Source organism: Stegodyphus dumicola, chromosome 8 (genome assembly GCF_044657685.1).
Source record: "Stegodyphus dumicola isolate Sdum_Otavi_A_Nest chromosome 8, ASM4465768v1".
In the NCBI taxonomy this organism is placed as follows: Eukaryota; Metazoa; Arthropoda; class Arachnida; order Araneae; family Eresidae; genus Stegodyphus; species Stegodyphus dumicola.
Window position 1 is genome coordinate 93,795,395 of NC_140775.1, and position 26,797 is coordinate 93,822,191.

General features: G+C 33.6%; 1 protein-coding gene across 1 annotated transcript in view; it reads right to left on the minus strand.

Moving 5' to 3' along the window:
• LOC118181384 (putative cytochrome P450 49a1) overlaps positions 1–26,797 on the minus strand; it is a 93,870-nt gene that overhangs the window by 18,941 nt on the left and 48,132 nt on the right. The window contains exons 9-10 of the mRNA XM_035350511.2: positions 15,538–15,616; positions 7,565–7,774 (exon numbers count right to left, since the gene is read on the minus strand). Coding sequence (XP_035206402.1) covers positions 7,565–7,774; positions 15,538–15,616 — 289 coding nt within the window. The remainder of the gene's footprint in view (positions 1–7,564; positions 7,775–15,537; positions 15,617–26,797) is intronic.

Sequence of the window (26,797 nt, forward strand, 5' to 3'; positions counted from 1 at the left end):
CCGAGCAGTGTAATAGCTGAGCACTAGTTCCGACCTGGGTCTATTCCAGGCGAACTGGCTGGCTGCATGTGCGTTTTCGTGGTTTTTCCCATGCGTTACGTGTATATGACCCAGTTTCCTGTATCTTCCACGAAGGCATCCCTCCTCTTAGGCAGATAACCCTAATGTGTTTTTTCATAATCAGCTAAACCAAACCCAGAGTATATTATTATCTATTTAAAATATACGTTCACTTCAATTTCAAAATTGGATTTCTCTACCTGTAAAGTTCTTTCCATTTTCAAGCTCATCTGAAGAATCCCAAATCACCACTAATGTGTCCAGGTTAGTATACTTAGACAAAATCTTCGTCCATATTTTAGTTATCCAAGATATCATACTCCAAGACCATTCTACTGTAGATCTTATTTGACTCAAAATCCGGTCTGGAGAAATGATCAATCTTCACCATTGAGATAGCCATCCGCCTTAAATTATCATCAACCTCCATTCTGCCAAAATCAAACTTTACCTAAAAATGTCAATATTTTATGCTAAATGTTAACGTAGGAAATAACTTGGTAATTATCTATACAGGTGGCCATGTTAACGTAGTATCTGAGAATACTTTAAGTTGTATTGATAATTTTGTGAATTTCGAAACTGAAACTTTAAGAAATTTATTTTATTTATCTAGAGGCCTTTATGTCACTAAATTAATTAATTTATCATGGAAAATCGGAAAAATACGTACAAATTTATTATTTTATATTCTTATTTGTACTATTTATTGTTGTCTTCATCTTGTGTTTCTTTTTTTTAATCGCAGTTGAATTTTATTGATTATCAGGTGTATCAATTTGAGAGAAATCCAAGCAAAGCTATACGTTTAAAATAATTATTTTAAGAGTCATTTCTTAAATTTATGTGAAAATACTATGCTAGTCATGTTGAAAATAATTTGTGCGAAAGTTCCTGTGCAAATGCTCATTTAAAAGAATTATTAAATAATTACAGCCACATATTTGCAAAAATTAAATGTGATATATAGGTTGTATTAATACTGAATATCCAAAAGTAATATTGACTACAGAACTTCCTGTAGCTTACAGATCTCATAGAGTATCCTCTAAAGAGAGTAATGAAATTAAAATTCAAATAGACGAGTTATTACATGGAAGTATCATAAAACCATAATTTAGCTCTTATACTGTTCCTCTAATTTTAACTTACAAAAGAAATGGAGCAAAATGTAGATCATATATTCATTACAGAAAACAGATTTCGAGGCCATACCTAGAATAGATACAGTACTAGAACGCTGTGCAAATGCACTGTAGAAATGAACAACTAAAACGACAAAATGCCTTTAAAAGTTTAAAAGATGGCTTAATTTACAGACCATTCTAACACTATTTATTCCAAAATATCCCTGTCATGTATTTATAGAAGCATCTAAAGAAGCTGTTGAAGCAGTTCTAAAACAAGACCATTCAGATTGTAGCTTACATCTTGTAGCTTTTCTTTCTCGAAAATTAAAATCACATGAGAAAAATAGGTAATTACTGAGTTGGAATGTTTAGCCATTGTAGATACTATCGATAAAACTTTCTACTATTTGCATGGGAATCATTTTACTGTACATATTGATTATACTGTCTTAGCTTGGCTCAATATAAAACACTCCATAGGCAGACTATTCCGATGGTCTTTAAAATTATATAAGTACGATTTTGATATAAAATATAAGAACGGTTCTACTAATAGTGAAGGTGACATGTTATAAGGTCTCATTTAAGGTTTTTGATCAGTTATCTTTTGTTAAAACTACTTTCTTAGCTCTCTCATTTCCATTTTCCTACCAGAAAATAAATTTCTAGCTCGCGCGATATTCAAATGAGGTAGAAAGAAGAGATTATTTAAAGGAAGGTTTTAGAGGATAGAAAAGAGCGTGTCCTGCCTACTGAGGACCACATTGTTAATCTGATTTTCTTGCGAGTAGTATTTTGCAGTCATTTTCGCCATTAGACTTGTTTCTCCGACCTTAGATCACAGCCAACTTGCGCGTTATTCTGATCGTAGAGCTGCTAAGCTAATTTACTTTTCTTAGTTTTAGTTAATCCACTATCTTTGATTTATGTAGCAATTAAATGGCTTTCTGTTAATAAAAAAGTAGCCAGAACTGCTTATATTAAAGTAATTTACAATTAAATACAGAATGTACAAATTTTCTAAGCTAACAAAGCATCCGGTCTCATCATAATCCTTGGATGGTTTAAGATAAGAAAGCATAACTTGTTAGAGTAAAGATTAAATTCGAAAGTTAACGCCTGCTTTATTAAATGAATAATAAATAAAATATATGGATTTGGATTGCCTATAAAACCTTGCGTGAGTAAAATTAATTCAACATTTTAATCTACTTCAGGATAAATATTTTTGAATCTATTAATTTGATTGATTATTGTGTTGGGAATAACTTTTTCAGTAAGTTAATATGCCTATTAATTAGTTTAATAGAAGTAAATTAAAATTCTCTTCTTTTATCAAACAGTTTAATTTTATTGTATTGAATAATCTGTAGATCAAGAAATTCTATTTCTTGTTAATTTGAAGCGTTAAGCAAGAAGAGTATATATGAACTTTCTCAACAAATACAAAATTGCTGAAGTGCTAACATTTTCTATGTACCTGTAGATATTGGCAAATACTTTTAAATTTGTATTGTATAAAGACTTCTGAAATTGTTATTTTTTGCAAATAAATATTAATTGCAGACTTGTGAAGAGAAATTAGAGAGCTTAGGGATCCCGTTGATTTGTTTAAAAATCGTGTCATTAAATTTAATAAGGTTCTGAAAAAGCGCGCATCGGAGAAAAAGCTTTCTATTTGTCTTTTGCTAACCTAGTAAGCATTTCAGGGAATAAATCTGGAAGAAGTTATAGACTCTTGTGATTTTGAATAGCTGAAATAGCAGGTAAGTTATTGTTGATAATCCAACAGGAACCGTGATTTAGGTCAGCTGAGCTAAGAATAATAGAACGATTTTTTTGGTTGGATCGCAAATATGTAGTCAATATTTTTCTTATAATATTTTTCACAATGGCTGTAAATCTGAATTTAAGTGGTTTCTTCTTTTGGAATTTGGCAAGCGCATATGGGTTAGAGAATTTGTTGCAGTCAAGTGCATCAAAAATTTTAAGTTTGAGATGAAAGGCGTTTAGTTTGTTGATGATGGAAGCTTCCTTTGTAGGAAATATGCTGATGAAGTTTAGTTTCAATTACTTGGCTGTAACATTGTTTTCATAGGATGCTGAAATTATTGCTTGTTTTATCTATTTTGGTAATAGAAAATTTCCTCTTAATTTAGAGTATATTTACTTGATTGTACTCTATTTCAGTTTTCCTATAAATTTCAATTTATTTAATCTAGTCTTAATTTTTCTAAAAGACCCTTATTTCCATGCTAAGAATGTATTACTGGGAAGGCTGAGTTTACATTCTGTTTTAAATGTTAATTCGTTCACGTTATTTCCGGTATTGCGGGGGCTGGAGTTCTTGCTGATCGTTTGAACTGGTCTAAATTTAGTTCCAGATTTCATTACTTCCTTCAATTGTATGTCTACTATGTCCAAATTACTTATGATTATATGAATATGTGGTTATGACGATATATATATTTATTTACCAAGCTCTGAGTTCTGAATTTTAAGTAAATTTTTTCTGCCATGTGACTAAGGGATGCAACCATAGTATTGGTTTCTTTCAGCGAGTATTAGACGCTGACTACTACTGACATTAAGTCAGTTACGAAACTTAGCCAATTACGTTTGGTAAACATTTACTGAAAGTGCAAAATTTGAGTAAATATTGAGTCAAAGTGAGAAATTCTGAGTTCGAATTTGGGAATTCTGCAATTAAAAAAATAAATGAATAAATAATTTAATGGAGAAACAACTAATAAGAGATTCAGTCACTTTCTAGAGTTATTAGGTTATTTCGAAGCGGGAGACGTGAAAAATGAGAAATGCCCTCACCGGAACTCGAACCACGGACCTTTCGAATACGCGTCAAGCGTGCTGAACAATACACCATGAAGGCATGCTAAGAAGGCGGAAGTACTACCTTAACCTTTGTTTTGGGAAATTTCGCTCAGAAAATGTGAGGTTACAAAAGAAAGCCTAAGATCCTTTCTCCATTGTATCGAAGAAGTTAAAACGATTTCATCGAATCAAATCCCGGAAAGACTGCATGACAAATTCAATAAACACTAAATGTACACTTTTTAACTGTATAATGGTGCTTAACTGTATAATGGCGCTTGACTGCAAAAAATACGAAATCTTGATAAGTGGGTGGCTCATGAATTCACTGAAGAAAACAAAGCATGACGTCTGGAAATGTGCTTTCTGTCTTAAAAAGAATTAAAGAAGAGACATTTCTGCAACGAATAGTGAGTCTGGATAACCAATAGGTATTCCATAACAGTTGTACACATTCATTGCAGTGACTAGGCTCCAGGAAGTGCTACGCTCGTTGTTGTTATTGATTACTCTTTCCTTCCAAGAGGTAAAATGATAAATGTAGCTCTATATTGAATAGACATGTGGCAAATGCATGAGAGATTGGGTTTAAACAACAACACCTGTAAATAGATATGGAATTCTATTGCTCCAGGATAACACCCAACAACATACGGAAATTTAAACCGTAAAATAAATCAAGAATTTGAAATACAAAATTATGCCTCGTCCTCAAGTGCTCTTCTGACACTTCCCGAAGAGCTTACAATTTTTTTCCTGCACTTCAGCCATTTTTAACCAAGAAACACTTTGCCAACTATGAATCAATTTATAAGACAGCGAGGACTTCGTAACTTCCAGATACACTAATTTTACAAACGCAAGAAACAATGTGCTTTTGCCACTGGAACTTACTTTGATTAAACAGGTATTCTTCTTTAATTGTCTTCTTTTTCAATCGGCCATTCTATTTGTAACATGCCAATACTTTACCGTATTGAAATAAACAAACTCAACAACCGAATACAGTCAGATTTTTAAATTTTATAGTTTTTAATTCTAGTAAAATTTTATTTAATTTAAAAATATTTAAATGTTATGTGAATGTTTTAAATAAGTATGCAGTATTTATGAATATTATTATTGTTTTTCGAAGATCTGACACTTGGTGGTTAAGTATCGGTTGGAAATGGCCGCGTCGTTTATTTAGCCTTCTCAGCGCAGAGATAGTTGTCCAGGACGCACCACAAGAAGTGCAGCGATATTATATCTGCGAGAGGGAGGAAGAAATAATCATAAACATCCATGTCTTCTTAGGGAATTGAAACTTGGTTCAGTGTTACGCGAGCTGCTTTACTAACTGGCATACTAAATAAAAAGCCTTTATGGATGTTATGTATAAACCTAAAGGGGAGCATCTCTGAAAGTGACCAGCATATGTTAGAATATGAATAAACATCGATATTTCACTTCACCTCGCTAACGTGATTACCTTCCTAGATGATCAAAATCGTTCGAAAATGTCTTTCAGGAGCTGCAAATTCATAGATATGTAACACATTTACTGCAAATTCATAGATATATAACACATGCACATACAAATAACATACGATGTACTCGTTTCTTTAGACTTAATGGTGAGGTACTTTCGCTTAACTCTAAGTGACAGCATAAACATATATAGGAATTTGAAGATATTTTTTGAATTAGACCAAACATTTAAATTACTACTCCAAATCTCCTGAAATCTTATTAAATACATCCTTGCTTGTCACGACGAGCCGACCTTAGAGTGAATCACTCCAACCCCAGAGCGAAGAACCTGGAATCGATTTCATGTTTTAGTTTTTGAAATTTGCTACATAAACCTTTGGTAACAGAAGATAACTTTCTCTTGGAAATACCCCGCCAACGAAAACCACATTTAATGGCCATCGCTGGGAAGATGACACTGATGAATAATTTTCCTGTCTAGTTAGCAGACCTCCACCGATGCGTGATCCCTCTTCGCCTTGTTTCCGAGTTGATAAATAGGCCACAATTTGCAATTCTAGATTGTTTCCGCAATCTTGGTAGAGGGGTAGGAGTGGGTTTAAGCTCGTTCATCTTGCCAGCTGCGGATTGGAATTCTTAGCAAAATCCCGGTTGAGAATTATCAGAGTCCTGATTTGTGCAACCACTGTGAAACTTGCAATGTAGACCATAATTTCCACGGTCTGGACTTTGAATGGTCCTCAGAAGATAAGGTTATATAACAGATATTATTTTTGCATTGTGACTGCCATGGTAGGTTAGATAAATCTCCGGCTTGAATTAAAGCAGATCTGGAGCAGATAAGCCGTGACTTGCCCATCTGTCATAGAAATTCCGGTTCCATGAACATGTGAGTTAATACACATAAATATTTATTTTTAACTAAATAGACCAATACAATAATTAATTATGTCTACGTTATGTGTGATTCGTAAATAAGATGAAAGATGTGTGCTTAACATTTTCGTAAGTTAGGTTAATATATCTATTACAATGTGGTTTATAAATAAAACGAAGATGTTTTTCTAACATTTTCGTTTTAGTTAAAATTGATAACCGAATTACATGCACAGCATAAAAGGAGAAAACTACATATATAGTAACTTTACTTGAGTTATAAATGCAACCAAAGAAAGAACACTCAGAAAGACGCAGTGAAATTCGAACCTTATGGAAGTAATTATCAAGGGAATATCAATTTTTCAGAAAGGGCAAAATTTATCAAATAAACTGTAGAGTCATTAGGTTAATTAGAAGTAGGAAATATGAAAAATATGCAACAGCCTTCGCCGGGAATCGAACCACGGACCTCTGAAATACCGGCTCAGTGTGCTGACCACTAACACCACGAAGGCAGCTAGGGAAGCGGGAGAAATACCTTATATATTCCCCTTTTTAAAGGGCGACAAGGGTTTTAGGGGACCTTGGATGCGGAGATCTTGGATGCGGAGAATCATCATCCACAACCCTTTTAGTTCGGACGCCACTTGTAGAGTCATTAGGTACTTTTTGAAGCAGGCAAGATGAAAAATGAGCAATAGCCTTCGCCGGGAATCGAACCACGGACCTCTGAAATACCGGCTCAGCGTGCAGAACCACTACACCACGAAGGCACGGTAGGAAAGTTGGGAGATATACCTTATAAAACAATACAGGATGTACGCTATACAGGAAAATGCTAAGTTTATGTTTAGAATCTTTCGCTTCGCTAGGGATTATTCAGAATGGTATACAATAAGAGATGATATAACAACCGAATGTTCATATGTATATACACAGTATTGACCAGTGAATTATGTTAATGATATCCCTGCTTACGAAAGTTTTTCTTTGATAAATTCAAGGATAACCAAATATTCACAGTTTCTGTTATTAGAGATCCTACTCGAATTTTCGACTGCTTTTTGTAAGCAAAACTTTTGCTGCATATTTGTTTCATCCTACCAAACACATACGAACCAAAATTATGTACAAAATAAATTACAATAAAATATCTCTAAAATGTTTCATAAAATAGCACTTTCACCTACTTTGGTCAGCAATGTTAGCATTTCGAGGTCGGCTATTCTCCTCCCAATACACATCCTTGGTCCGAAACCAAATGGTTGGAAAGCAAAAGAATCTGGCGTAGTAGGTGCTCCAGTTTCCGTCCTCAGCCATCGTTCAGGTACGTACTTTTTAGCGTTTGGGTAGTTGCTTTCTTGCACGCTAGACACGTAGTAGTTGAGCGTAATTAACGTCTGAAACAGAATATCCATTTTAATGATAATCGTATGATAAACGTACAAGAAAAATCTCTGAAATGATTAGTTCTTTCATAAAAGTTGATAAATCTAAGTGAATGCTTTGCTAATCAAAAACTGTGATTTTGAAGACCGAAGTTATTCAAAACATTCTCTATATAAATTCGAAATGATTTTTTAATATAGGCAAATTCACTGTTCTTTTCCCCTGTTCCGGAGAAAAGAAAGTTGCTAGAAATCTTCAGATAGTGATTTGTCACAAGACACCTTTTAATATAAATCACGAAATTTGAATTTTTATATTGATCCTTTCTAAAGAAACATTCTTTATTATGCTGCTTCTTCGTATTGCTCTAGATGCGCTTATTTTGATAATTATAGACATGATGTGAAAATACATATTTAAATATATTTATGGAGAAAAATGTTTTAATCTAATAGCCACACACTTGTTCATAAAGCATTCGTTCAGAAATGGCCAGTCAGTCTACCATCTCTTCATCGAGAATGTTATCCAGGGTGGACTACAAGGGACGAACTATATTAAACTCGCAAGAAAGGGAACGGAAAACTACAAACATTCACTCCTTCTCAAGGATTCGAACCCAAGCCCGAAGAAATGACAGTTGACTCCATAAATTGGAATACTGAACAGGATAACTTTATGAAAATAATATATATATTATTTCTTATCAATAAAAAATGAAAATCATGTCAGTATTTACGTTTTCCTGCATATATGAATACGGGAATAAATAAGTGAAACCGCTGAATTCTCTCTCTCTCTGGATATAAAAAAGGCTATTTTGATTATTTGATACTATAATTTTACTTCTCAATATTCTATTAGAGGATACTTTTTTAATTGTAGCACATGTCAAAACCTGATTATACTAATCGACTTGAATATTCTTATTATACTCTATAATAACAAAGTCATTTTTACTTTAAAACATATGGCATTAAATAAAGAAATTTGTCTACTGTTTTCAGTTGTCAAAATACATTTTGTTTCCCTCATTTATCTACAAATAGAAAATTGCAATTAGAAGACTCAGAAGACTTCCAAACGTTTGGGAATCTTGAAACAAAAAGCTTCTTTTCTACTTTTTTGCATTCAGAAATAAAGATTCGCAAAAGTATCAGTTCCAAGGACAATTTCTTTGTTCGAAAACATCATTTATATCACTGACACGGTTTACTAAATCCAATATTTTCCATTTTGATCTTATATTTTTTGCAAGTTACTGAATTGGCGAATCGATTCGGCAAATGAAAGAAAACCTATAGCTGCAAAAACCATTAGCCAATTGATCGCACGACTTCAACTACACAGTATCGACAAGTCCACGTCGCACGAGACCTGCAGCTATAAAAGAGAAGAAACCGACAATTTAAAGCAATAGGCAGCTACAGGAAGAAGATTGTGCGAATTCTGGATTGTCGCCTGTCTTAAGAGAGAAGTTTTCTAAGGCTCCTAAGAATTGGAATGGGCTAAAAGAAGGACATTAACAGGTCACCTGGAAGTAAGAGATAAAGTCCACTATCGCCGCCTTGGCCGTAAAGCTGATGTTCGTCCAGGCGTAAAGCAGCAATAGGTGGTTTAGTTACGAATGGTTGCCCGCTATTCAGTCTAAGGGTGATATATTATTTATATTTGGACTTAGACAAAAAGGAGAGATTGTTTTTTATTCAGCCATTAATAACAAGCTGTCTTTCAAAAAGGATTATGTTGAAAGACGATGCTAGCTACGTTTGTAGAAATGTTATACTGTCACTTTTTCGCAAACTAATTCGGACAGATAATTCATCAATTTACTTAAATAATACATTGAATATTTTGTTAATGTAAAGTCGAAATGTATATGCGATGAGTATTATGGATTTATTGATTATGTCGAAATCCATGGGATTATTTTCTGTTAGATTTAATGTTTTTCCTGCAGTAATTTCTCGAGAAACTGCTTGAAATTGCTTTAAATTTTACGAATACATAGGGTAAGGTTGCCTAAGTCTCACTCTCAAAGAAAAATGGATATAAATTGCAGGATCTATGAAAAAACGTTATGCGTGGTAATAATATTTTGTATTATCGTTGCTGATATTTATTACAATAAAATTCCATGCAGTCTACTCTCTTGGAAAAAATCAATAAAAGTTATGAAGACGAATTTAATACGATATAGACAACAAGTATTTTACATCGTAACACAAATCGTATACGTTTAGAATTCGACAATTACAATAAAACTTTCTTTTCCTCAATGAGCGTATTTATACAATTAATTACAGCAACGATTACAAAGATTTGTCCTTCATTTTCTTTTCAACTTTAGCACATAAGTCGTGTACCCGTCCTTTGCATTTTAGACACTGAATCATAATCTCTTCGCGGTCTTCCTCACAAATATTACAGGAAGACGAACACAATGAGAAACAATATGGGTAATTAGGAGGTAACTCATTTCGTCGGAAGAAATGTACCTAGTTGACGTGATATTACGCTTAATATTTAAAAGGAACGTCTTAACAGTTGTAGGACATGCTCAACTTCCCCCTAAAGGCCGAGGCACAAACTCTAGCTGAAATTACTAATGTTTCAGAAACTCTATCCACTCGGTAATTAGTGAATACAAATGCTTCAGAAAAATCACAGGCAAATGGAATCAGTTTGTAACGTTTCCATTCATTAAGCATGATGACAGTATGTAAGAATAAAACGAATAATGAAGTCCATGGACATAAAACTTTATTACTCTTTTAATTCTATATAAAAGGTTTTAAATTTCTAGAAATATAGTTGCGGCTAAATATGCTTCCTGTTTTAGTTTGCTATGCATGTCTTGTTTCAATGATTTTATAATGACATCAGTTCCTGATAGTTTTTGAAACCTAATCCTGCAATTCAAGACATAACAAAGAGACTGAATGAATGAATAATTCTTGAAAATCTGGTCATAGACACAAAAGTCAAAATTAAGAAACGAATCAATTAAAGTAGCTTGCGGCAATTCATGTCACATTTAACCTTCTGTCCAAAAAATGTAGCCTACTTCATGGGCCTTGTAGTTGTGAAACAAATTCTTATATCCGAATACATATAGCAAGCGAAAAAGCAGTAAGTCCTCATATAATAAACGGAAGAACAATCAATCCTCATATAACAACTGGAAAAGCAAGAATTCTCATATAATAAAAATTGCGAAAGTTTTCATTAATCAAAGTTTTAAGGGTATATATAGAGATATTTCAATAGATTTTTGCTTTTTTTTTTTTTTTTTTTCTTTGACAGCAAAGCGCTAAAACGCTTTCGTAGAGATCAATTTTAGGGATCGTATTCATATTACAAACGGAGAAAATCGCAATAACTCTAAACAAACAGCCCCTTTGATGAGATTTGAATCCGGAACGAAATAATATTAAAAGCTGGTTATTCATTCATTCATTTAATGTTTACCTTCTGTCCAAAACGTTACCATAGTTATACAGACAGCTTCACATATAAATTTTACAAGCTAAATTTCTGATTGATGTTTTTTAATTAAGGGGGAAAATGTATAATGGCTTCAAATTCCTATTTGTAGGAATAATAAATTTAGAAAACGTTTTGAATAACTTAATTCATTTTTGTACGGAAACTAAAACAGGCATATAGTATTTACTGCGGCTGATTAGGCAGCTTAAATCATGTAATCTTCATGTTGTTTTAGGCCAATTTTGTACATTATTGAAGCAGACTTTCTATAAAATGACCTTCTCCAGAGTAAAAGAGGATTGACTGGATCAAACATTTTTTTCCCAGGACACTTGTATAATTCTTAATTTCATTTACTGCCTAATCTAAAAGGCACTTAATTAATTCCGGAAGCTGGTACCATGAGTGTTAGCCAATTATTCTAAAGATAAGCAGCCATGCCATCTTTTTGAAGTACTGCTCATAACTTTCTGATATATCGATTACGCTTCTTCTCAAGTAAGCCTTCATAATTTTATATCTAACTAAGCCCATCTTTTTCTCCATTCTTCTCAAATCACTTTTCATTTTTCTCCTCCTAGTACAAACACGATATAAGCGGATTCACGAATTTTCAGACAATAATTTCCGCCGTGTAAGTCACATAAATATGTAATTACTACAGTCACGTTGTGACTTATCCTGTAATCTTCACATTTCCTCTTTCTTTACAAATTCTTTTAACATAGTTTTTAACGTGCCCACCTTCGCCAGCGATAGCGAATTTCATGTCAGAGATTATTGGTAACTATTAAGAACGTAACCTCTACGGGGAATTTTGTATAATATCACGTTTTATGGCATTTTTCAATTCTAACAAATCTCGTGGATTTAATGCTTTGGAAATAAAACTACCAAAGTTGAATAAACATGAAACAACGTAATTTATAAACTAGTGTATTAAATCTACTCTACTAGCTGCTTAGATTTCAGCTCCTTGTTCTGAAGACAGAGAGAGAGAGAACGGAGGACGTGGGCACTATCCCCTTACCAAACGGTTAATTAGTGTAGCACCACATCCACAACTATCTATAGCACCCCTTCAAAATACATAATGCCACCTGAAAGGTATTCAAAGTGAAAGACAAGACATACAAAATAACATGTTACATAGTTGCAGATTAATATTCAAGATACATTTACTGGTACATTACTGATGCAAATATGACAGATGCAGAACTGATAAAAGGCTGATATAATACTGGTACTGATATTAATATTGATTAATACTGCTACAGTACTGATTCATTGATATAACTCTGATTATTAATACTGATTAAACGGGAATGATTTTGCACAAGTCGATAAATAAATCCACAAAATAATACTTTACAGAGACCCAAAATATTGCGAATTAAAATATCATAGATCAATGTTCTACTGTTGCATTACTTGTACATTACTGATGAAATATAACTGGTACACTACAGATACAAGGCTGATATAATACTGATACAATACTTTACTGATGTAAGACTGTTATATTGCTCGTGCAATATATGCATGAGCAATATGCATATACAATACTAATATTAATACTCATACGTTTACAATACTTTACTGATATTAATACTCATACAATTTCTGAAAGCAGAGCATTCTAACTTCTCTACAAAGATTCTAACTTATAGGAATTGAACTAGATTTTTCTCTTTGCTAACAAGCCAGGAAAAAAATCGGCGCTGTGTCTCGTAAGCTCAAATAAGGTACTACTAAATCTTAACCATACGTGTGTTCTTTTATGATGCTAAGTAACCTTTTCATATTTATTTGCTCATTTATAAAGTGCTCAGATAAATAATGAGTGATGCGAGTTAAGAAAATTAGAATGAGAAACATACAGTATTTACACCTTAACTAGTTAAAAAACTTTCAATATAAAAATATACTACGGTATTTATGATTCATTCTCCTTTATTGGATATTTTAAATATGTAGATTTTTTTTATTCTTCTAGAGCGCTATCAGTAAAAAAAAAAAAAAAAAAAAAAAAAAAAGGGGGGGGGGGAATACTTTTTCTAGTTAAGTTTCGGATGTGAATCTTGTCATTCGAAATCACAGACTTAGTGAAAAAAAACAATTCCTTTTAAAAAATTATAAGTAAGTATCTGCACATATAAATCTTTTTAGCTTGATAATTCTAAACGTAGGAGGTCGAATAAGTTCAGACTCTATTTTTAAAATTTCGTATAAAATAAAATAAAATTCGCATAGAGTGCATCTAATGATTTATCACAGAAGTGGATTTATTTATTTATTCAGACATACGGTATATTTTGGTTCACACGTTCACCAACTGGTGATACTGTACAATTAATATAAAAACGCGAGAAAGTACACTGCGGAAAAAAAAAAGAGACAATTATATATCTCCCGTTCTACTAGGCCGATTGACAAAATTCAAACTGCGTTTTTCATGTCTTGAAAGCGCGACTTAAGATATATATTAGATTTATATATATCATTGTTCTAACATAGGTATTTTGATACAAAATCGGACTTTTTCTAAAAAAGCATACCAATTATTTTCGATATTTCGATTCTGCGACTCAAATTATGCCTAGATATTAAATTTTGTAAAATTTGGTGCGAAATTTAAGGAGAAATTCAGAAATTTATCTTGGCACAATTGTTTTTTAGTTTTCGCCAAGAATAATTCACTTGGCGAACTTCTTAATATATGGCAACCAAGTTTCCGTTCCCTTCCATTATGCCGGAACGGAAAAAAAAGGCACCTCGTTCCTATCTTTTCACATTGTGCATGAGCGGAAAAAAGTCACTTCGTTCTAACTTTCAAATAATTTTAGCAAAGTGTCTAAACCACATTTGATGTTTTATCGCTTTCAAGAAACATGCCAAATTTCAAAACCCGCCAATATATAAATTCACGTATATCTTCAGAAATTTTGAATAAAAACTGCAATTTTTTGCAGGTATGCTTAGAAATACATCTACTTTAAAGTGATGGTAAAATTTTAATAGATTATAATTCAAATTTGTTTAGAAAAAATTATAAAAATTATTTAAAAATACAAATTTTAAAAATAAATCATAAAAAATGGATGAATTTTATTTGGAACTCAACCTGAATTTTGAAATGTGAAGAATCAAATAAGTTTAATATAAAAAGAGAGATTAATAAATATATACCAAATTCAATTAACATTGAGGAGCGGCGTAATTTGAGTCGTAGAATCGAAACATTGAAACTATTGGTATGTTATTTCAGAAAAAGTCCGATTTTGTATCAAAATACCTATATTAGAACAATGCTATATATAAATACATATCCTAAGTCGCCCTTTCGAGACATGAAAAACGCAAGCTGAATTTCGTCAATCAGCCCAGTAGAACGGGAGATATAGAAACGTCTCATTGGGAAAAAAAAAAAAAAAAAACTTTTTGCGCAATGTACACGAATGAGAACTCCTGATGGAGTACAGTGCTCAAAGGTGTACACGTATAAATGCTGTAAATTATTAATTCTAGCTTTTTAGTGTGTTATCAACAGTGCAGTCTATCGGTAAATATTTGAAAAATTAAACTTATATTTATCCTTACGACAAAACATCAGGGATCAGTTTTTTTAAACCGCAATCTGGTATACCAGTGTGTTGATTTTACATGTTTTTTGAAAATGCTAAAGAGACGTTCACACTGAAGAGATTGTAAAATGAACTGAAACACTGAAGAGACTGCGCAAATTTTTAATAGACATTCACACTGTTCTGTTAAAACTTTGCACATAATTTTATTTTACTCATGTAAATTATTATTTTTACATATTAAAATATCATTCCTTTCTGGATTGGATAAAAGAATTATGTTAGTAGTAATATGTCATAGCATAAAATTATTTAGAATTAAAACAATTAAAGGAATCCAGATATATTTTCCCCGAGAAATACTTTTTATCTAATAAATTGAATTTTATTCAGATTTATGCAAAAAAAAAGCGACAAACTTTACAAGATTTAAAAAAAAATGCTGTAATAAAAAGAAATGGTTATGTTTTAATTTTATTTTTTAAGCACGCAGAACATGTAGTAACATTGATTACGTTTAAATCGATATACTTAATCATCGTGAATCAAAATATTTCTGCTAGAAGTGGTTGTTGTTTTGATTCAAGCCATTAAAATGCATGGACGTACAATGGATATCAAAGAAAATAATAAAAACCAATGACCTTCCTTTTGATTTTAGATTCTAATGAAAGCAGCAAAACATTAGATAAGCAACTTACATTGGCAGGTATTCGATATCCAGAAAGAACAATATCTTTGTCCAATGTTCGCGATGTACCCTGAACAGTTGGTGATAACCTGTAAAATTCATAAAAACAATCAGATTAGATATCATTACATTTCCTTTATAAGAAAAGAGAGAGAAAGAGAGAGAAAAATAAAGCGACATTTTCGTTTCTCACACTTAACTATCTGCTTTTGGTAAAATTAAGAATATTTTAAAGTAATTTTCAGGGTATTAAGTTCCTTACCAAACGTTAACGATTATTGTTTTGTGACATTATCACGGATTTACTACTCCTCATTGAAACTGCCCTTCTCTATAACCTTAGCCATACCAGCGGTTTTAAAGACAAGAGCATAAAACTAACATGCATTAAAGATATTTTCATATTTTTAGTAACGAAAGTATAATTATAAAGTCAAGAATAATTTTAGCTTTACACAGTTAACATTGTTTAATTTACGAAAATAATTTTGATTATATTATAGGGGGTTTATTTTAATTTCCTAATAGTTATTTTTATTATTGAACAAGCCTTTCCTTTACTCTCTTGTTTCCCACCTACGATTCCCTGGAAGAATGAGTTTTCAGGATCGAAATTTATGTAAATGAGGTGGAAAGCATTACTTAAATTGAAGTCTCTGGCACTTCAGTACAGGAGCTTAGAAGAGCTTATTATACTTTGTAGTCAAAATTAAATTAAAATGAGATGGCAGATTATTTATTCATTTACTATTTCTCAAATGATCATATACCACATTTCAAGCCCTAAGAACATTTGAATTAGCTTATTTCATAAGTCTGGTCTTAGTCTTATTTCATAAACTAGATTAGTTTATATTTATCTCGTGCTCTATATTCGGATAACCCTACATTACTGCTACAACAATAATTTATTATATATTCTTTCTAGTAGAGTTTCTAGTAAGTTTTAGCATCATGTTCCATATTTTGTCGTAAATATAAAAGATCATTTCTTTCTTTAGTGCATTTATAAAACTCAACTGAAATAACTTTTACATAACTATATTAGATATAGAATACTTAACTTACTTTTATTGTAATGCAAGAGCTGATCAAAAGGATTTTTTTACTCCCAGAGTTATGAGGCTCATTAGCGTTGTGTATGGAGAAAAAGCAGCTTCCGTTTGGTCTATTGCCCGTTGATAATCAAATTATGGATTCTGTTGTGGCAGAAATTTGATGTCTGCTTGACAAAGGTCTATTACATACCTCTTCACATTAAATAATGCTTTTATTATTTTATTATTAAATTAGATAATGCTATTATTATTTTTTCCTGATCAATAAAAGTCCCGCGGCAGGAGTAATGATGTTTACAGATTTCTGTAATAACAACTCTTGGAAACACCATTGGCAAGTATTTTCTGTATTGCTACATAAAATATTTATATATAATAAACTTATTTAAAGTGCTATTATTTTTTTGGTACTTTGAAGCTCAAAACCCTAGATAGGCACTTCCAATTATAAAACTACCTAAATTAAGCTAAAGTCTGTTACTTTAAAATAGGCAATTCAATCTCCTCCATTTACGATCGTAAAGCATGCCATCACTACGCACAGCATTTATTTCTTTCCTTTATCTGGGCTGAAGTTAGCCTTCATCCAAGCGATTTTGACGAAGCGAAGCACGTTGAAGGAAAATGAAGTAGGAAATATCAATTAGAGGCACGAGCATTTGTTGCGGGTGTCGTTACTATGGTATGGACAAACTGTGTGGAGGAAAAAGATCCTGAAGTGCCTTTACTAAACTAACAGGCTATAAAAAGGGAAAACATATTCAATACTATGGCTGATATAGATTCCGCGAGCATTATATCTAACTTTTTATATAGCTTTCACAACACAAAATTGCAATTAATAAAATAATAGCAATCTTCTAATAAGTTAAATACAAAGCGTTGTACATTTTTACATACAAAATTTGCAGCCATGAATAATTAAAACTTTAAAAGACCAACTACAACTTTAATTATGTTTGATAATGAGTGCTGTTTTCCAGTACAGAACCATTAATTGGCAAAATCAGCATTTTTGTTGTTTAGGTTGCTCATGAACACAGTCGAAAATTTCTAAATTTTGTCAGTAAAAGCCATTACAGTGTGACACTAATCAACAAAGATTTTGTTAAAGAAAGCATTTTTACTGATTCTTGCGTACTTTATGCTAGTATTTATTATGAAATAAGATTTCAAGTTCGTCGCAGAAGAGTTCGTGCTCTTATGTTTTACAAAACGAACATGATTGTACATATTATAAGGATGCAGATGGTTTGAGAGTATCAACATGAACTTCCAGAACGCAGACTGTTTATAGATTTCTTGAAACAAATACAGTACTAGTAGTTTTGTTCCATAATGAAAATGATTATCCATCAGCGTATGCACATACGAAGGAGTCATATTATCGAAGCTAAACTCAGATTCAAAAATTCTGTAGTCTTTTGTGTGAATGAAGTAACAGATACATAGATAGACATAATATTAAATAATTTTGGCCTAAAAGCGGGGTATTAATCTCGGAATAAAACATATAATTTCTCAGTCTTTAGTAGATCATCACAAAATAAATCTGCTATTCTCTTGCAACGTGTTAGTTGAAACATTTTGTAAAATCATAGTATTCGAAAAAGAAAATGACTTTTATTTCTAAAAGCTATCCTTTTCCCAAATTAACAAAGCCAGTATTAAAGAATCTGTGTTTCTCTTCAAGTAAAGGAGCTTAATAAGTAATGTTATATTAGAAGGTATATTGCACATAGGTGAATTTGATGTATGAATGTTCCAGTAAATCATAGCGATGAACGTAAATGAAAAGCAGAAAATTGCAAAGAACTAGTCATCCAGCTTTTAAGAATCTTAAAGTCCTGGGATATAATACGTAACATAAAACTCATTTTCTGGATTTTTATAAGCCCAAAATTTTACTAGCCCGAATGGGTTATTAGTCTTGAAACGGGCATTTGCGTTGAATTACCATCAATAGCTGTATCACTTTGCAAATTGTAAACACCAAATATTGTTGTCCGATAGTATTTTTAAAGACATGAATAATGAAGAATCTGCATATATATATGTATATGTCTCGAACTGTAAAAAAAGGATGGTATTTCCCATTTTGTAAAACTTTCAAGAATTTTTGATTAACAAACTCAACGATTTGAAAGCGAGTAGTAGCAACACTGCACGAAATAAAATATTTTAATCTTCAGCGGACGAGACTGCCTAACGGAAATTCTAAAGAAATGTTGATTTACAATATTTTGTAATTTTGCTTGTAGGGTTTATATTTATTTTAACTAACATTTATTTTAAGTTTAAACTATCTTTCCTGTCAAGCCTTACTTTCCCCTGGAACAGCCAATGCCAGAGTATGTAAATTTTAGTAGAACGCGCAAGGATTCAAATTATCAACGGAAGTATTCTGAGTTAAATAGAAAGGAAACGAGTTCGAGTTGTGCTGTTCTTATTTCACGAGCGCGGAGGTAGTTAGCCAGAAATTGAAGAACCCCGCGTTTCGGCCTGTGTGCTTGCCTCGGAGAATTGTTAATCGTTCAACGTGATATTCAAAGTTTGCTGAATTAGCAGCGGTATTGTAAAACGCGGTGAGGTTAGTTACTTTTAGAGAGCCTCGTAGTTAGAGTCTTGTTATTATTTCTTTTCAGGTTCTTATTTTTATTTTACCGCCGGGTCGGCGTAGTTTGTGAGCGTCAAGAGCACGCAATTGTAATTTCTTAAGTTGAATAAAAAGGGACTTAAACCCTTAGCAAGACTCTGTCTATTTTCCAGTTTCAACAGTCACCTCTTGGTTGCGTGCAGGTTGGAGGCGCGCAACTCTACATTGGCGCCCGAACTCTTATCGAACTGAAATGGCCGAAAATCGGATGGAAGCCGGGGGACAACACCAAGAAATGGCAAGCCAATTGGAAGGATTTGGATACCTGGTCCAGACTTTGAGAGCGTCAATCAAGCCAAACGTCAATTTCGACGGAAAAAATTCGGTGGCGATATTTCTAGAAGGCCTAGAAAATCACTTTCAGCTCTACCCTGTGCCTGAAAGACAAAAAGTTGCCATCGCCACATCTGCACTAAGAGGACAGGCCGCGCTATGGTGGAAGAATATAGGCAAATTTTTATTAGGGGAATTTGGAAGCCAGACATATACATTTGAAAATTTCAAAAAATCGTTAGTAAAGGCCTTCCCCATAGTGAAAGATCGAGCAAGGCTGGAAGCCGAACTATATAGTTTCTATCAACGGGATATAGAAGAGTTGACGGACTTTATTCTGCGAAAAATTAAGCTGACGGATATGCTGTATGGGAAGAAACCCGACGCGGAAATTATTGAAATAATCTTACCAAGATTGTTACCTGCTGTTCAAGACTACTTCGAAATTAGAAACCCAAGCACTTTGCAGGAGCTCTTCGAATTGGCGGTGAAGTTTCAAAATCTCAAAATAGCGGAAAAAGCTAGAGGGGCAACGTATTCTCAAAGTACCCGAAGGCAATCTTCAAATGAGCAAACCAGAAAGGCAAACCACTCTTATGGGGGAAAGAGCTATCAAGCTAACTCATCGAACCTCGAAGGTCAAGGCCCAAAAAGGAAATTCGAAAACAAACATACGCGTACCCAGAAGGCAGAAGTTGAAAGGAAAGCTTTAAACGAGTAGAGGGGCCTGTGAAAGCGAGGGTCCACACCCCGGAAGTTTTAAAAAAACCCTCAAAAAGACATTTAAATACGGTCCTCGTAAAAAACTCACATCTACCAATTATACAAGTCCTGGTTGGCGATGTACCAGTAGAAGCCCTCATCGATACAGGAGCAGAAGGTAATTTTATGAGCGAAACATTCTTCAAAAAGAATTTTTATAGGTTACGATTATTTAAAACCAAAAATACCGAAATTATAGCGGCGCAAGGAAAAACCTGTTACTGCATCGGGAAATTATCATTAAACATACAGGTAAAAGAGGAAAGCCTCAAAGTATTAATTTTTGTAGTGAAGAATCTGCAAAATCCTCTTATTTTAGGTATGGAGTTTTTAAGGGCCGCGAGGGCCAAATTGAATTTTCAAGACAGTTCTGTTGTGCTGGAGATGGACCAGAGGGTGATGGAACCTTTGGAACAACCGCAAGTTGACCTTAGCCATTTGAATGACCATGAAAGTCAAGCCATCCAGCAAGTGGTGAGTAATTTTTCTAACTTGTTTTCAGAAAAGCCTGGTAGCTGTCAAATAGTTACGCATCAGATACAGTTAACTGCCGAAAATCCTTGTAGGACTAAACCATATCGTTATGATAAACAAAAAGACGTAATCATCGAAGAACATATTCAGGAGATGTTAAAGAATAAAATAATAACGCCCATAAATAGGGAGTACGCGAGTCCAGTCGTACTATGTAGGAAAAAGAACGTTTCCTCCTTCGGATAAAAGGGCTTGGAGGTTTGCTATCGATTACAGAAAACTAAATAGTATTACTAAATTCCCAGTTTACCCTTTGCCGGTTATAGAGGAAATTATTAGAAAGATCAAATCTACAAGATACATGACTACTTTGGCTTAACTTCTGGCTACTATCAAATAGCTATGAGACCCGAAGACATACATACAACCGCGTTTATAACAAAATCGGGCACTTATGCATTTTTATGCATGCTTTTTGGGTTGTGTGGGGCCCCATCAACATTCCAGAGAGCTATGGACATTGTTCTAAAGCCTGTCCTAGGAAAATCAACTTTAATCTATCTAGATGATATAATTATAACGAGTAGTACGTTGGAATAACACATTAAAGATCTAGAAGAAGTTTTTAAATTATTAAAAGAGGCCGGTCTTACAATTAACGCCTCAAAATGCAAGTTCGCAACTAAAGAACTTAAATATCTCGGTTATAAAATTTCACAAAAGGGTATAGAAACGCAAGATTCAAAAATAAAAGCAATCAAGAATTTTCCACCGCCTAACACCGCCAAGAAACTTTCTTCTTTTCTTGGGTTATGTTCTTACTATCGGTCTTTCATAAAAGATTTCGCTAATATTGTTGAACCACTCTTAGTAATTAAAAGAAAGAAAAGCAAATTTACGTGGACAGCGGAAGCAAATACAGCATTTGGAAGATTAAAAGAAGCGCTCATCAATGGCCCTGTTTTGAAATTCCCGGAGGGGGACGAAAACCTGGAAATTCCAGCAGATGCGTCGGACTATGCGGTGGGTGCGGTTCTTATGCAAAATAGCCCTCCTCTAGCATTTTTTAGTAAAACGTTGAATCAGACACAAAGGAATTATACAGCTACAGAGAGAGAGAAACATTAGCTGTATTAATGGCTGTACACAAATTTCGAGTTTATTTCGGCGAAGCGCCAGTAACAGTCTTTTCGGATCATGCGGCTGTTGGTAGACTTTACTCGGGGAAAAACCTAACGCCCAGGTTAATAAGATGGGCTTTAAAACTCCAAGAATATAATCTAATAATAAAATATAAACCGGGTAAGGAAAACAATGTAGCTGACGCACTTTCTCGTATAAAACTGGACGATGAAGGAAATGAACTTAAATGCGCTGTGTTGACTTCAAAAATTTTAGATTCTAGAGATACGATTATCACTGAACTGAAAGCTGATCCTGAATTTGGAAATATCTATGCATATTTGAAAGACCCCGAAAGCTTTGAGCACACAGATATCGATGCGATAAGAAATAGAGCAGAAAACTATGAAATAATAGATAATTTATTATTTTATACGAAAACAACAAACGAAAATCTCGAGTACAAACCAGTCATCCCAGCCTCGCTTCAATTAAGCATTTTGAAGGAATTACACGACGCGAAAACAGCGGGTCATTTAGGGGTCAGAAAGACTTTAAAAAGGGTACGCGAGGCGGTATATTTCCCGCAATTATACAAAATAATAACTGCGTATGTCAGGTCCTTCAATCAATGTCAGTTAATAAATGATATTAATTACAGCCCGGCCGGGTACTTAAATAGCATTCGCGCTACATTTCCGAATGAAATTTTAGGCATAGATCTTCTTGGTCGCTTCCCCCAGAGCGAGTTAAATAAAAATCGTTTTCTTTTAGTAATTGTAGATCATTTTTCAAAATGGACAGAAATTGTTCCACTTAAACGCGCGTCAGCCAAAACAGTCGCAGATGCATTCTTACACAGATACATTTTAAAATACGGTGCACCGATAAAAGTCATCAGCGATAACGGAAAACAATTCATTAGTCAAATATTTGAAAACATATGCACTGGACTTGGCATACGCCATATCAAAATGGTTCCGTATAGACCACAGGCAAACATAGCAGAAAGAGTGAATAAAAACATCGTAAAAATAATTCGCAGTTACGTTAGCACACATCACAAGCACTGGGATGGCTACATAAATGAATTAGCTTATGCTTTAAGAACGGGAAATCACGATACTACGGGAAAAACCCCAGCAGAATTATTTTTAGGCCGAAAGTTAATTACGCCTTTAGATAAATTATTCTTTGTGCAACAAAGAGAGCAAGAGTTTAAACAGAAAGATGTGCAAAAACTTATTGATCAGACGTTTAAAAGCTCGGATACGGCAAGAAATGCGCAAAAAGTGTATTACGATAGAAAACGCCGTGAAGCAGATTTTAAAGTTGGGGATAAAGTATTGAAGCGGAAATTTTCTTTATCAAGTGCCTCAGACAATTTTACTGCAAAGTTAGCTCCAAAATTTTAAAGGCCCCTATGTAATTCAGGAAATCAAAGGAGTCGTATTGTACCTTAAGAACGGGAGAGGGGAGATCTGTAAAGCAAGTCCCGACCAGGTGAAAAAATACTATAATCCAAATGATTTTGAAATCCTTAAACGTTTCTTGCAGGACTCAAGCCTAAAAGAAGTAGAAGGTCCAGAAATAACGACAACCGTTCCACCACCCAAGAAGCAGAGAACTGAAGAGAGACCTAGCCCTTCTACAACCCAGACGACGGTACCAAAAAGAAAAAATGAAAATTTTCAGACTCCAGCATTTAAGAAAAACAAGAATGCAAAGCCACCGCGTAAGGAAACCTTGGTAAAGAGGAAAACACCACCTACAACGTATCGCAGTAGAAATTATACATCAAGGAGAACGCTCCCAGGGCCAGAGAGTCAGGTGCAAACAAGGCCGCCGTTCCGGAAACTGAAAAGACAGCAGGAGGAACGAAAATACCAGGAACAACAGAAGAAATTCAAGAAGGACTCCAGACCGGAGGACGTCAAGACCAGCCGTCCAATGGAAAAACGAAAAAGATAACAACCCGACGATCGCTACGCCAAGAGGCCAGCATGCAGAGGACGCAAAAGAAAAACTAATGTGGACGACACTCGGAGGTCAGTAAGGAGAAGATTGACGTCCATGAAACCTATAACGTGGGAACAATTTTGCCAGAAAAGAATGACGGAGTTTCAATCATCGAAAACTCAAAGATAAGTTAAAATCTTCTATAATTTTTTTTTTCTCTTGTTCCGAAATGTTATGCATAAGTACGAAGTTCTATGTTTTGACGAAAGTCAATATGTCTCGGTTGAGACTTAGTTTTGTTTTACTTTATTTAGATAAGGCAAAAGTATTATTTTCTTTAAGTATAAAAGCTAAGAACAAGCATTTTCTGTTGGTTGAAAGACTAATTCTGTTATGTTAAAGCCAAAATTTGGCCGAAGATAAAAATAACTTCGTATTCTTGTATTAATAAGAATTTTAGTTTCAGTGCCGCCAGCTTGGCGAAGAATGAGTAAAGTAAAAATTTATTTTCTCTTATTCATTTTATGGTAAATTGTAAAAATCATATGTATTAAAATTTTGTAAATGTACGTAAATACTTGAAAGTTATGTAAAAGTAGAATTTAGTCTAGAAGCATAAAATTTTAGATGCTAAAAGTAAATGCTTAAAGCAATGAATTCAAAATTTAAGTATTAAACTGTAGATAAAATCATGCTTTAGAGCGAAAGCCTGCATGTCTAAAGATGAATGAGGGGGAAGTTAGAATGAATGTGTTTTGTAGGGTTCTCCACCTACACTTGAATTATTAAGAATGTTAAAGAAGCTCATCGAGTTGTAGAATGTCGAGTAAGGTGTGTCTATTTGGTCGTTGAATTCTAACAAATCATGGTGGTTAGGGGAAGTGTTGTAAGACTAAAACACGAATATTCCCGTTTGACACCACACATGGTGGACAGCCAGGGTAAAGTTAAATTAATGTTTGAATAATTGAATGAATGTGAATTAAGCAGTAACTAAGGAAAACGAATCGTTTAAACACAAAAATTTATTCAGTGTCAAGAAAGTGTAAATTATAATGTATTTAGAAAGATACTGATACTTATTCCTTCCAGATGCTGGAAGGAAAAGAACAAGATTGATTGATGAATTCCAGGAAAAGTTGCTGTAAGAAGAGAGATTTATATAAGTATCGACAGAAATTTAGTATACTTTTGTTACATAAGATTTTTTTGTGTAAACGAGGCTCTTGACAGTTAGTTCAGAATTGTAGAAACTTTACAACAGGTCGTTTGTAGGACCTGCTTCCAAGTTTTCCAAATTCTGGCAGCGGCAAATGTAGGGTTTATATTTATTTTAAATAACATTTATTTTAAGTTTAAACTATCTTTCCTGTCAAGCCTTACTTTCCCCTGGAACTGCCAATGCCAGAGTATGTAAATTTTAGTAGAACGCGCAAGGATTCAAATTATCAGCGGAAGTATTCTGAGTTAAATAGAAAGGAAACGATTTCGAGATGTGCTGTTCTTACTTCACGAGCGCGGAGGTAGTTAGCCAGAAATTGAAGAACCCCGCGTTTCAGCCTGTGTGCTTGCCTCGGAGAATTGTTAATCGTTCAACGTGATATTCAAAGTTTGCTAAGTTTAGCAGCGGTATTGTAAAACGCGGTGAGGTTAGTTACTTTTAGAGAGCCTCGTAGTTAGAGTCTTGTTATTATTTCTTTTCAGGTTCTTATTTTTATTTTACCGCTGGGTCGGCGTAGTTTGTGAGCGTCAAGAGCACGCAATTGTAATTTCTTAAGTTGAATAAAAAGGGACTTAAACCCTTAGCAAGACTCTGTCTATTTTCCTGTTTCAACAGTCACCTCTTGGTTGCGTGCAGGTTGGAGGCGCGCAACTCTACATGCTGTTGAATGAAATTTTATGCGGCGTAAGTGCGGAGAATGTAATCTTTAATTAGTAAATTTAAAACACAAAACGTTAATAATAAAAATATTAAAAAAATTTGGAGGCTATTCTACTTTTTTAAAATTTACGATCACTGCAAACGCTATTCGTTGTAAAGACGTAGCAAGAATTCGCTACTTCGTCTTCTACGTAGGGTCTACAATTTATGCTTCCAAAAAGACATAGACTCTATAACTGACGCTGCTTTGAAAATACGGAAAATCATTTTGTGAATATCAGAATTTAAAACAAAATTACATAAATGAGGGATAGAAGAGTGCTTAAAAAATCCCTTGAAAGAACACAGCGGAACACAGGAAACCGTGGTGGTGCAAAAGAACAATAAATTACTACAGAAAATAAATTAAGAAGTACAGTGTCATAATTAGTATAAATAGGCAAAAATGTATTACTGATTGCACTTTCATCGGTATTCCGTTCAGCTTTACCAAAGTGGTGATGTTAGTGAATGCAGTAGAAGTTGTGCTTGAAGTAGAAACTGGAACGATTTTGGTCGAAAGAAAAGACTTGGAGTTCGAAACAAGCTTGTTTCCAAACAAGAACAGAGAGAAGTTTTCTTCATTCACGAGAATATTATACTTCTAGCCTATATCTTTTCTTCCGAACAAGAATTTCATCTCCCATGTCAAGAACTATAACTTCTACGGCATCCCATATCAGTGAGTTTTACTTTCATAAGTAATAAATGTTATTAAGTATAATTTTGCAGATTTCCTGCAATTTGTTAACAAAGTTATGCTAAAATTTCTTTGACGCACTGCATATTTATACTTGGTGGATGACATGTATTCAAAAGGCATCTTATAAGCAACTACCATTTTCTCCCATGTGTCAGCAATTGGAAGATACGTGGCCTAAATTCCAACGAGGACACATCTGAGTTTCACGTTTCTGGCTCCAAATATCTATTCAGTTTTCTTGATTAGTCTTATATCTCCATGAATTTCTATGTAAATTCATATATTTTTGTTTTGTTTAATTTAATAAAGCATTATGAGCAATTTACTAACTGTTTAGTTTGT